This window comes from Pocillopora verrucosa, chromosome 5, assembly GCF_036669915.1.
Source record: "Pocillopora verrucosa isolate sample1 chromosome 5, ASM3666991v2, whole genome shotgun sequence".
NCBI lineage: Eukaryota > Metazoa > Cnidaria > Anthozoa > Scleractinia > Pocilloporidae > Pocillopora > Pocillopora verrucosa.
The window spans coordinates 16,304,664-16,316,367 of NC_089316.1; the positions used below are offsets into that span (position 1 = coordinate 16,304,664).

The 11,704-nt window shown below is 37.8% G+C and overlaps 1 protein-coding gene and 1 pseudogene across 1 annotated transcript; one reads left to right on the plus strand and one right to left on the minus strand.

Moving 5' to 3' along the window:
• The first annotated feature begins 3,232 nt into the window (after nucleotides 1-3,232).
• On the plus strand, nucleotides 3,233-5,294 carry LOC131787601 (uncharacterized; annotated as a pseudogene).
• A 3,858-nt stretch (nucleotides 5,295-9,152) lies between these two features.
• On the minus strand, nucleotides 9,153-11,469 carry LOC131787600 (uncharacterized). Its single transcript, XM_059104683.2, has 3 exons — nucleotides 11,148-11,469; nucleotides 10,428-10,555; nucleotides 9,153-9,800 (listed from the first exon to the last, which is right to left on the minus strand). The coding sequence occupies exons 1-3, from the start codon at nucleotides 11,467-11,469 to the stop codon at nucleotides 9,153-9,155; spliced, it is 1,098 nt and encodes a 365-aa protein (XP_058960666.2).
• Between the last annotated feature and the right edge of the window lie 235 nt (nucleotides 11,470-11,704).

The window sequence follows — 11,704 nt, forward strand, 5'->3', positions numbered from 1 at the left end:
TTTTATTTCTATTTCATCCGGTGATTGGAGGGTGGTTGAGAATCCAAAGCAGCAGTCTTGGGAGGGGTTACTTTCCTGGTTTTGGCGTGAAGGCGATTATCGCCAGCCTTCAAGCCAGCCCGGCCGGTAAAAATGGAGGAGGTTTAAAAACGTTAAGGCGAGCAATGCGATGCAGGCCAGGGATCGGCCCATTGGAGGGTGAGTCACCGGAAATTGTTTGTCCAAGGCCGGGGAAGTGGGGAGGATAGGTTTTGGACTCTTCAGCCTATTTTAGTTTTCCCTTTAAACACACAGCTGTTGCTTTCCAGTTTTTCGATTTTGTCTTTTCATAAAGTATAAAAGCACTTTTTTTAAGCCTCAGGATGATCCAGTGAAATTTTCAAGGGCTAAAGGAGAACTAGCGACAGATTGTCTGAAATCGTCGGAAAAATTAAGAAAAGAGAGCTTCAATGTTATGCAAAAGACCTTGCTACAGCCACGTCCTGATCACGTGCAAAAAAGTAGATCTATGCTTTTTTCTTCACGAAAAAAAATCTCAATTAAATTTGTTTGAATTACATATGGGAATGGGAAAAGTCTAAGGCATTAAGAAACTTACAAAAGCTTTTTTTCCTTTGCAATTTATCGTGAAAAAGTAATACGCTTTGCTAAAAGTTTCTGGCATCTCGCTTCACAAGGGCTCCGCTTTCTCTGTTTGCAATTTTGTCTTGGATGTGGAAGTTGGTATTTTAGATAACGATTTTAAACCCTTTTCATTACGTTTGATGTTTCCATAATCATTTGACCACGAGGAATAACTAATTAGCAGACAAATAAATAGTCTCTTATTTATAATCGAAGGCACGCTTTACATTCGGAGCTCCAAATTGCCTTTCTACAGAATTATCACCAGGGTTAACCACGAAAATGAAATGAGAAAATTAGTGAGACAAAGATACGTTATCGTTTTGTCGCTTATTCAGTTATCCTGGGGAGCCTAATCTCATACAGAGCTCAAGATCCACACACAAAATGTAGATGAGTTAAGATTTGGTAACAATAACAACGGGTTTTCCTCTGGCGGAGAGACAGTGTTAGGTTTCTAAAAGCAAAAATGTAAATCCCAAAAATGGAAAGGATATGCAAAATATAAGAGGGTATATTGCATCATTATACTTCAATTCTTAAGGCTCATGCTTAAGGCAAACAGAAAAGATTGGTCCTTTATCCTTAGTTTTTAAGAGTGAGGTTTTCAATCTTTTTTCGTGCTTTTTGAATGGATTGTAGATGACAAAGTGAAAAATCTTCCTGGTAAGAGAGAGTTCATAAGTCTACGCATTGGTGCCTTATATTTCAATGAATAAATGAGAGTTTATAAACAGATTGGTTACTTACGCTACTGACTCAAGACAGCTTGTTTATGAAATAGAACAATAACATCTTTGGAAGAAAGAAACAAATTACAAAGCGACAGCTGGCGTATTTTGTTAAAATGTTCATTCGGGGTTTTTAAAACAAACCTATTCTATTTCTAAGCAGCCACGGGTTTATTTGGATTTTGATTGATTGAACACAAAATACTTCAAGTGGTCAGTTTTTTCTTTTTTCAATAATAGCAAAATTCACACCGAGTAAGAACGTCAGCCTTTTGTTCCTTCTTATTTTGTTTATCCTATACGTAAAAGCTCTTTCTCTGCAATTCTTGCTATAAGTTAGAATTCGCTCAAATTGAAGAATAAAAGACGACCTGTTTTTTCTCAGTGTCCGAAATCAAGGATAGATAAGTAAGCCATTTCCGAATTGCTTTTGGCCTCTTTTCGAAACAAGGCCTGGTGCTGAGTCATTCGTATGAAAATGAGTTTTTAAACCAAAATTTGCATGGGAATGATAACGAATAAACCTTTGAAAGAATGTGCACCAGGATGTGCTTTGAAAAAGAGGCTAAAGGTAATTCAGAGATGGCTTATTGTCTCATCAAATGCAGTCAAGGTCCAATATGACTTTTATCTTAGCGCGCTTTGTGAAAACTGTTCTGCTTTGATTGAAGAACGTGAGCTTTGGCAGTGGGTGATCTATTTATGTACGCTCGTGTTGTTTTTTTTTTATTAGTACCTTGGAAATAACAAGAAAATTTAACGCAAAAGTTGTTTCAAAGGTTAGTGGTAGGCTATGGCAGATGTCGATCGATGGCGTTTTACGCGTGACCGAAAATCTTTCAATCAGGAAGCCTGAAAAGTTATTTGTTTTTGGTTCGAACGAAATTTTCACACAGGTTTGTTAATTGATATCAGAGCAAATTAAGTCTATAAGTAATCGAAGAGTCACTTACTGGGATTTTTCCCTGCTTTCCGAATTTTCTAGGCTATGCATTGATGCATTTCTTACTCTAAACTGTCTCTCTTGAATTATCTCCAGATGAAAAGTTTGGGAAATTTTAGCGTTCAAGACCGCTTCTCGTTTACTTTCCTGAGTATGCGGAATTTTCTTCTCACCTTAATTTCAATTTATCTTGAGCAACTGTCTTTCTTTGAGAGCTTCTTCCAGGGTGCTGAAAGTTTTCCATGAAAAAGTTTCAGTAAAAACAGATTTATTTATACAAATGTCGACATAGGGATAGCTTTATACCTGGTAAAAATTGGCAAAGAGAGTCAAATATATTGTATCCTTCGAAACTTCTCGGAATTCTCTTCAGAAACTGAACTTTCCAGACGTCATTCTTTAGAAAGAAAGAAAGAAGTCGATATAAAGGACCTTTAATTAGAGCTTCAACAGGTGTACCATGCATGACGTTTCTTTTTCATTCTAATTAGCTGTATTCAATTTGTTCTAAAAGTTTGTGCTACTTTTTCGTTTTTAATTTTGTTTCTTTCAAGGCTCTAACGTACGCACAAGGGATTTTTCTCAGGCTAATACGCAAATTAAGCTGTAAGCAAAAACAAAACAAAGAAAATCAAGTTATGAGGGCTCTTACAACTTTAAGTTCTCATTGATAGCCTTGTTGCGATACAGGGGTTTTAGCTCTGTTGTATGATTGGCTGCCAAGCTTAGTAGGAGGCCAAGTCCGTATAGTTTGGGGGCAGTGAACCAGGAACGCATTAATATATAATTCAGCTGAAAAATGACTTTGGTATTGGCGTGGGAATGTTTTATTTTTTATTTTTCATTTTACCATGGTGAGGTGTACATTAGCTTGTATGTCTGAGGGATTAATGTTGCCTTTCATTTACAGAAATCAAATCAAAGCTGCATCAAGATGGACAAGATGAAGCAAACGTTTCACTTACTCTTCCTGATATCGCTGATATACTTAAATGTCTCAGTTGGGAAACAATGCAAAACAGCTGGAGTATCGATTCCAGGCAAAGCTCTTATGGGTTACACGTTTAAATCTTTGGTTGTGCGGGCGCCGTTTGAATGTCAAGTACTTTGTGAGAACACATTTCATTGTCAGAGAATTGAACAACAGAACAAAGGAGGCAAGACCTCGAAACTTTGTCACGGATGAAAATCGATTTTACGAGAGGAGCTGGCCTAATGGAGGTATAGTTTTGATAAAAGTGGAGTATAGTTTCGTTTGTGCAGGACGTTGTCCCAGGACTTTTAATAAATGAAATTAGGAAAAAGCCAAATAGGTATTCAAATAAAAATTACGCTGCGGTTGTGGGAAAGTCTCACAGAACTTCTTCTGAATTATTCTTACAATCTCCTTGGGATTATCGTTTTTGTAAAAAGAAAGTCGTTTTTTTTAAAGTTGACGAAATATATGCATTTAAGCATTGCATGAAATTATTATGATTTTTTTTTTGATTATTATTTAGCTCAGAAAATGCGTCTCCTTCACTGAAAAAAAAATCAAACGAACGGTTTAACATTTTAAAGCAAACATCAAATCTTGTTATTGGGTGTTCCATTGGATTTTCTGTTGGAATCCAGTGAATCATTTATATTTTTAAAAAGGAAACAAAGCAGTTTTCTTGTATGGCCAAGTTTAGATAATCTTTAGCTAGAACATAAGCATAGGTTTGTAATCGCTTTCCATTGCTGCACAAACATCTGACGCTCTCAAGAAGTGTGAAAGCAGCTTTTAATCGAAATAATAATGAGTGCCTCTTTTTAGTTTACTATTTCCTTTCTCTTGGTCGCATTTGCCTTTCACTACGACCACGTTCTTGCAAATATGAACATGCCAAAAAATAAAACATAAACAAAGATTTACACGACTAAAGCTGATTTAAAGATATTTGTTTGACGCGTTTCCATTTCGCCATTATTTCAAAGTTCCTCTTGGCACCCTTCCTGAATTGTCTGCTGAGTCCTGTATGGAGATCGTCTCCAGCGAAGAAGACAAGGTTGTCAGCGGTTTGTACTGGCTTAATTTCAGAGAGCTGGGAATAATACAGGTAAATTCTCTTTCCGTCTGCAGAGAAATCACAGCGATTGTTTAAATTGGTTAAGCATTTTTCTTTTTTGAGAAACTTCAACATTGATGTCTGCAAGTAAAATAATGGAGATCCTGTTCATAATGCATTTTCGTGGCACTTCGTAGTTCAGACATTATCGTAACCCACTACCACTTTTGTCAGAGTTTTAAATGCAGCCAATCCTCGTCAATTGTTGGTTTTAAAATTTAAGTTATCGTGCCAATTGTTTGTATTATTTCGACTCTCCAGGTATATTGTGACTTTACACATGCTAGACATGGGTGGAACCTCATCGCTCGGTTCTCAGACACTGACGCTGTGCACTGGATGCTTGATTCTGGTTACTGGTGATATGATAGAAGAGAGGCTTTCGGAGTAACTACTGATCCATCTGGCAACACTGACATGATATCACGGTTATTTTGGCTGCTTAACGGAAGTGATTTCAAGATCACGCGCAGCGACGATTCAGAGCATACTGCTCTATTGCAAACCACAGGTAACTGTCTAGGAATACAGACATTCCGCTCTAAAGTCACAAACTACGGTGATTTCAGAAATGGCACAATTTGGCCTAAGCCAAGGTGCTTAGGAACATGCAAAGAGCAATATGGTGGACAGTACCAAAGTACTGACGGCTTCGTGCGGGCTTCATGTAACGGCAGCCTGCAAGCTGCTGATGAGGTTGGCTTTTGGTGTGATTATGGTTGGACCGGCTCCGTGATTATGATTGGAGGAGGCGGAAATGGATGTGGCAAAAGTGGTCACGGCATAGGAATTACAACGGCAAAAGAGGCTTCATTAGCAAAAAATGGACGGGCAGAAGATGATTTTGGAAATACCACATGGGTCTTATCAGAGCGGAGTTACTCATTAAACTTTTGGATAAGATGAAGAGAGAAAAAGTATATTTAATTGTATTTTAGAAAGAGATTATTAACTATTTACAATCTCTTGATTGGAGTCATCATTGAACGGGCTAATAATGGTTTATTCTATTTATTCAAGGCTTTATTCTTTTCATTGTCTATTTTCGTTGACTATCCCCAGGTTTCGAACTGGAAAACTAGCATATATATCACCTTTTTTTTTAAACAGTAACTCTTTGCAAAAATAACTCTTACTTCCCTTTCTTGCTGCAATTGAAATAAATCAAGCAACAGGTTACTACAGGAGCGGCTGGGCTTGCTCAGGAAGATGCAAAGTACAGTATAGTAGACATTGCTGAACGACGGATGGTTTTGCAATAGTTCAATGCAGTGGCCATATGCAAACCACGGATGAGATCAACGCATGTTGTCAGCCTGTGACCGGAGTGGTTAAGAGATAAACTGCTGAGAGGGAGGGTGACTGTTCTAAAGCTTACTATGGAGCAGGATTTTACAACATCAGCACGCTTTGTTTGAAAAAGAAGATGGACGAACTAAGTATGATTTTGTAAATACAGTAATGCTCTATGCGCACGTACAAATGATTACACATTTACTCAGCGACTATTCGACATGCATAACCTGAAACAAAAAAATAACAAAATATCTTTTGCTGGCAACACTATGTCCAAAATCATGATTGAAGCCCAACGAAAATCTTGGAGGTTCCCTGCTATGGCTATAATGTATTAGTTCAAGAGAGAGAAGTAAGCTCGTTGAGTATTCCTTCGCAAATAGCAAATGTGAAATTGTGATTTCTTGTATCAATCTAAATTTAGAGCTTTCTCTGATTTTTCTCTTTGATTTAAATATTCGTTGTTTAAAGAAGAGTTTGAAAACCATTCCCACTGCCTTTAATGTTTCCCTTACCTTACGGGTTCGCGATTAATTTGTAATTTTAGACCCGAAGCATGCTTTTCATAGGAAATCTTTTTTGTACTATTATTACCAAAATGTTTTCTCAAGGTTATGACTGAAAAATTCTTTTTAAGAGTTTTCGAGGAAAAACACAAATCAATCATAGGTAGAATTTTTGTATTTTGTATGGAGCATGGAGCTTGCTAAGTATACCGCGAGTTTAGGTTCTATTGCGTTCTCGTTCATCACTTCCCTTTACGGCTCAAGCTAATCAGACGAGATTGCTCTCAGAAGCGCAGTTTTACAAGTCAGACTCTTATTTTTTCAAATGCATTGTTGACGAAGCCTTTCCCTGGAGAGAGTGCATGAGTAAAAAAATATTATCTGAAAAAGTCTACGTGATAATTTCCTTTGACCTAATAGTTAAGTCAGTTTTGATAAACGAGGATTATTTACGTTAATGAGTGTATTGAGGAAGGAAACAGGAGTGCAGATCAGTTTGACTCAAAACAGCGTACTCCAGAGAGAGATCAATGATATTCCATGATTAATTATTCTAGAAGATATTTAAAACAAAATGCAGAGTACTCGAAAAAAACGAGATGAGACAACACTGAAATTTTCTCAACATAATGTTTCTTTATTTCGGCTCAGTACTGCTATCTTTTTGTAGCTAGTCCATTTAACCTGCGGAGCCTATTCTTATGGAGAACTAGAGATCTTCGCAAAATATCGAGATGAGTTAAAATTTGGTGAAAGTAATAACAGGTAGTCCTTCGGCACACAATCTGAGCCCTGTGAAAGCAATTATGTAAATACCGGAGGTAGAAAAACTTGTCAAAATAAAAGAGGGTGTTATTAGTACTCATTCGTTATTTTCTTGGAGCGACTTGACCAATTTGAGCGAGCGGATTGTGTGAGAAATGAAGTATTTTGAAGGGAGGTTAACTTGTGAGTGTTGTAAGTTAGGCGATAAACAAGAGTTTGTCAGTAAATTTGAAGGAAAGACTCCCCAGTTCATTACAAGTAGCGGGAGATCAGCGTGTAATGAAATATTTGCTAACAGCACGGCAGGTGTTGGTGGCATTTGTACACATCACTTCAGGGCTCAAGCTAACCGGATGAGGTTGCTCTCCGAAGCAAATTGCGCTCTCCGAAGCAAATTGCGCTCTCCGAAGCGCATATTCAAAAGCCAAGTTTCTAGTTCAAGTTTTTAAAATGAAATATTTATGAAGCATTTTCCTCGCAAGAGTACAAGGCGCAAAAAGAATGTCTAGACAAGGTATTTCAGATCATATTTAAAACACGATACAAAATACTTAGAAGATGACTAAATAAAACGGAACTGAAAATTTTCTACAACGATGTTTCTTTGTTTCGGCTCAGTATCGCCAGTATTAGCTTCCAGTTTAACTTCCGGTTCTGTTTCGAGTTTTATCTAGACAATTCCATCTAAATGCAAGTGCGAAAGGATTACAATCAGTAGGAGCAAATTGATATTATTCTATTATTCTGGTTGATATTTGGTAATTTTTCCTTATATGTTATAGAGTAGCACGTACCACCGACTTTGGATTAGGTTCGAGCTCGAGTTGGACTTCGAGTTGGACTTCGAGTTGGACTTCGAGTTTTAATTCACATTCGCTAATTTGTCTGTTCGTCTGTATGCGGTCTACAACTGCAGAAATGGACAGTTTCTTAGTATTCATTCGCAGTGAAAAATAATAATAATATAATAATAACTTTATTTAAGTGTCAGTGTATTTTAGCACTGCTGTGCTAATTGGGGACACTGTAAATAAGGAAACAAATATCGTAAATGAACAGAAACTCGTTAAAAACCCCAACTGGTAGGAGGCAGACCAGTTGGCTATTTACAAAGCGTGCAGGAGTTGAATTCGGGGCCACCGAAGACAAATCCATCCAGTGGCAGGGAGGAGGACTTGAACCCTGGTCCTCCGGCTAACAAGTGCAGCTCCCTAACCACTAGGCCACGCTCGCCTCCTCAAAATTGCAACACACTTTGTAGAGAACCAATATCGTTGCTCTAAAAATTTATGGCTTAAACCACGAAAGAAAAAAATATTCCCGATGTTACCTCGAATTCACCTGGCTATTTGTAAATATGAACTCATAACGTGGCGTTAAAAATGTATGACAAAGGAGATAATCAAAGCTTTTCCCTGTTTCGCGTCACGGTAAAATTCACACTGCTAATATGTCTGCTTTTCTGTGGACAGTTTTCCTCTTTTTCAAAGGTGTATACGGCTATTATTTCATCGCCTAAATCAGAATTTACTTATTTGGCGTGGGATACTAGATTTATGTCAATTTGCTCTCTACTGATGGCAATCCTTCAGTACTTGCACTTAGATGGAATCAGTTACCTAGATAAAACACTAAACATAACCAGAAGTTCAACTCGAAGTTCACCTCGAAGTTCCTCTTGGAGTCCAACTCGAAGAACATAATAAAACTTTAACCTGCCGTGTTCAATTTTTACGAGCTTTCCAGTCTTTAATAAACCAGTCGAGATTGATAGACGCTTGAAAGTTCCGTTGATATAAGACATTTCCCGACACAGCGTTGTTCAAGTTTGATTTGATTTATGTCAGCGTCCGCCCCATTACAAGTACTTTGCATCTTCCTGAGCAAGCCCAGCCCGGCTGCTGAAGGAATCTTTTTCTTAATGTACTTCAATTGCAGCAAGAAAAGGAAAGTAAGGAGTTTTTTTTTGCAAAAAGTAACTTTTAAGAAAAAAGGTAATATACATGTTTGCCATGTTTGCCAACAGTCAATTTTTCAGTTAGAAACCTGTCGATAATCAACGAAAATGGATTATGAATAGAGTAAAGCCTAGAATAAATAGAATAGAGCTATTCTTAGCCCCGCTCCAGAAGCATTAATTATCATAAAGAATTAATAATCTCTTTCTAAAATACAATTAAATACATTTTTCCTTTCTTCATCTTATCCACAAGTTTAATGAGTAACTCCGTTCAGATGAGCCCCACGGACTATTTCCAAAATCATTTTCAGCCCGTCCATTTTCTGCACTGAATGAAGCCTCTTTTGCCGTTGTAATGCCTATCCCGTGATGCGTTGTACCACATGCACCTCCGGCTCCTCCAATCATAATCACGGAGCCGCTCCAACCAATCTCACACCAAAAGCCAACCTTATCAGCAGCTTGCAGGCTGCCGTTACATGAAGCCCGCACGAAGCCGTCAGTAATTTGGTACTGTCCATCATATTGCACTTTGCATGTTCCTAAGCACCTTTCCGCGGGCCAAGCTGTGCCATTTCTGAAATCACCGTAGTTTGTGACTTTAGAGCGGAATGTCTGTCCTCCTAGACAGTTATCTGTGGTTTGCAGTAGAGCAGTATGCTCTGAGTCATCGCTGCGTGTGATCTTGAAATCGCTTCCGTTAAGCAGCCAAAATAACGGTGATATCATGTCAGTGTTGCCAGATGGATCAGTAGTTTCTCCGAAAGCCTCCATTCTATCATACCACCAATGACCAGAATCAAGCATCCAGTGCCTTGTATCAGTGTTTGAGAATCGAGCTATGAGGTTCCACCCATGTCTAGCATGTGTAAAGTCGCAATATACCTGAAGAATCAAAATTATACAAAATATTGGCACGATAACTTAAATTTTAAAACCAACAGTTGACGAGGATTGGCTGTATTTAAAACTCTGACAAAAAAGTGTCTAGGGAGAGAAAGTAACACTGTTTATGATGGTGAGAAAGATATCGTTAGTTTTAACGAATGTTTTAGTCAAGTTCTTATGATCAATGTTCTCTCTTAAATATTTGTAAATTTCTCAGAATATACGGGCAAATCTTAATATGTCGAGTAGCTCAGCCGTAAAAGTTGAAGTCTAGTACGTGTGTACTTCACAGAAAATCTTCCGCGCTCTAAAGCGGGGAAAACTTAATGAAAATAAAACTTGGAATCGACATAGCATTTTCAAATAAGACCATCATTCTGTTTCTTTAGTTTGCCCACCCGTGTAGACATGCGTTAAATGCACATACACGGATAAACTTACGAATGGATGGATATGGATGAGCGTAATGTCAAGACGCCAAGATCAAATTGTCTCGGCGTAGTAGTTAATGATATTTTCTGAATTTCGAAGTGCCACGAAAATGCATGATGAACAGGATCTCAGAAAAAAAAATGCTCGACCAATTTAAGCAATCACTGCGATTTCTCTGCAGACGGGGAGAGCAATTACCTTTATTATTCCCAGCTCTCTGAAATTAAGCCAGTACAAACCTCTGACAACCTTTTCTTCTTCGCTGGAGACGATCTCCATACAGGACTCAGCTGACAACTCAGGAATGGTGCCTAGGGAAACTGAAAAATGATGGCGAAATGGAAACGCTTCAAAGAAATATTTCAAATCAGCTGCAGTCATGTAAATCTTTGTTTATGTTTTTCTGATATGCTCATATTTGCAAAAACGTAGTCGTAATGAAAGGCAAATGCGACCAAGAGATAGGAAAGAGATAACTTAAAGGAGGTAGTTTTTAATGTTTTCACAGAATTTCGATTAAAAGCTGCTTTCGTACTTCTTGAGAGTGTCAGATGTATACGCAACAATGGAAAGCGATTCCAAAACCCATGCTTATGTTCTAGCTAAAGGTATCTGAACTTGGTCAGACAAGAAAGCCGCTACGTTCTCTTTTCTAAAAATACAAAATTTTTACTTGATTCCAACAGAAAATCCCATGGAACATTCAGCTACAAGATTTGATGTTTGTTTTGAAATGCCTAGCTGTTCGATTAATTATTCTTTTTCAGTTAAGGAGACGAATTTTCTGAGCTAAATGTGCATACTAAGAAATAACAAAATTTTCGAGATGATTTTCCTAATTTCGTTTACTATAAGTCCTGGGACAACGTCCTGCAGAAGCAAAGCTATACTCCACTTTTATCAACACTTTACCTCTATTAGGCCAGCTCCTCACGTAAAATCGATCTTCATCCGTGACAAAGTTTCGTGGTCTTGCTTCCTTAGTTCTGTTGTTCAATTCACAAATTTTTCTCGGTAAGAAAAAGTTGTAACTCTGACAATGAAAAGTGTTCTCACAAAGTACTTGACATTCAAACGGTGCCCGCACAGCCAAAGACTTAAACGTGTAACCCATGAGAGCTTTCCCCGAAATAGATGCTTCCGCTGTTTTGCACTGTTTGCCAACTGAAATATTTAATAAGTATAACACCGATATCAGGGAGAGTAAGTGAAACGTTTTCTTTATCTTGTTCATCTTGATGCAGCTTTGATTTGATTTCTGTAAATGAAAGGCAACATTAAACCCTCAGACATGCAAGCTAACGTACACCTCACCATGGTAAAATGAAAAATAATAAAGAAAAACATTCCCACGCCAATACCAAGGTAAATTTTCAGCTGAATTATATATTTTGGTCCCGCACGTTTCTGATTCACTTCTGCCAAACTACACGGACTCAGCCTTCTAATTAACTAGGCTTCTAATCATG

What these genes read in the sequence shown, in the direction of transcription:
- LOC131787600 (XM_059104683.2), bottom strand. Translation starts at nt 11,469, where the DNA reads ATGAACAAGATAAAGAAAACGTTTCACTTACTCTCCCTGATATCGGTG. An exon ending in GAGGAGCTGGCCTAATAGAG is followed by an intron (nt 10,556 to 11,147) that starts GTAAAGTGTTGA and finishes ATCATTTTTCAG; the next exon opens with TTTCCCTAGGCACCATTCCT. An exon ending in TGGGAATAATAAAGGTAATT is followed by an intron (nt 9,801 to 10,427) that starts GCTCTCCCCGTC and finishes TTGATTCTTCAG; the next exon opens with GTATATTGCGACTTTACACA.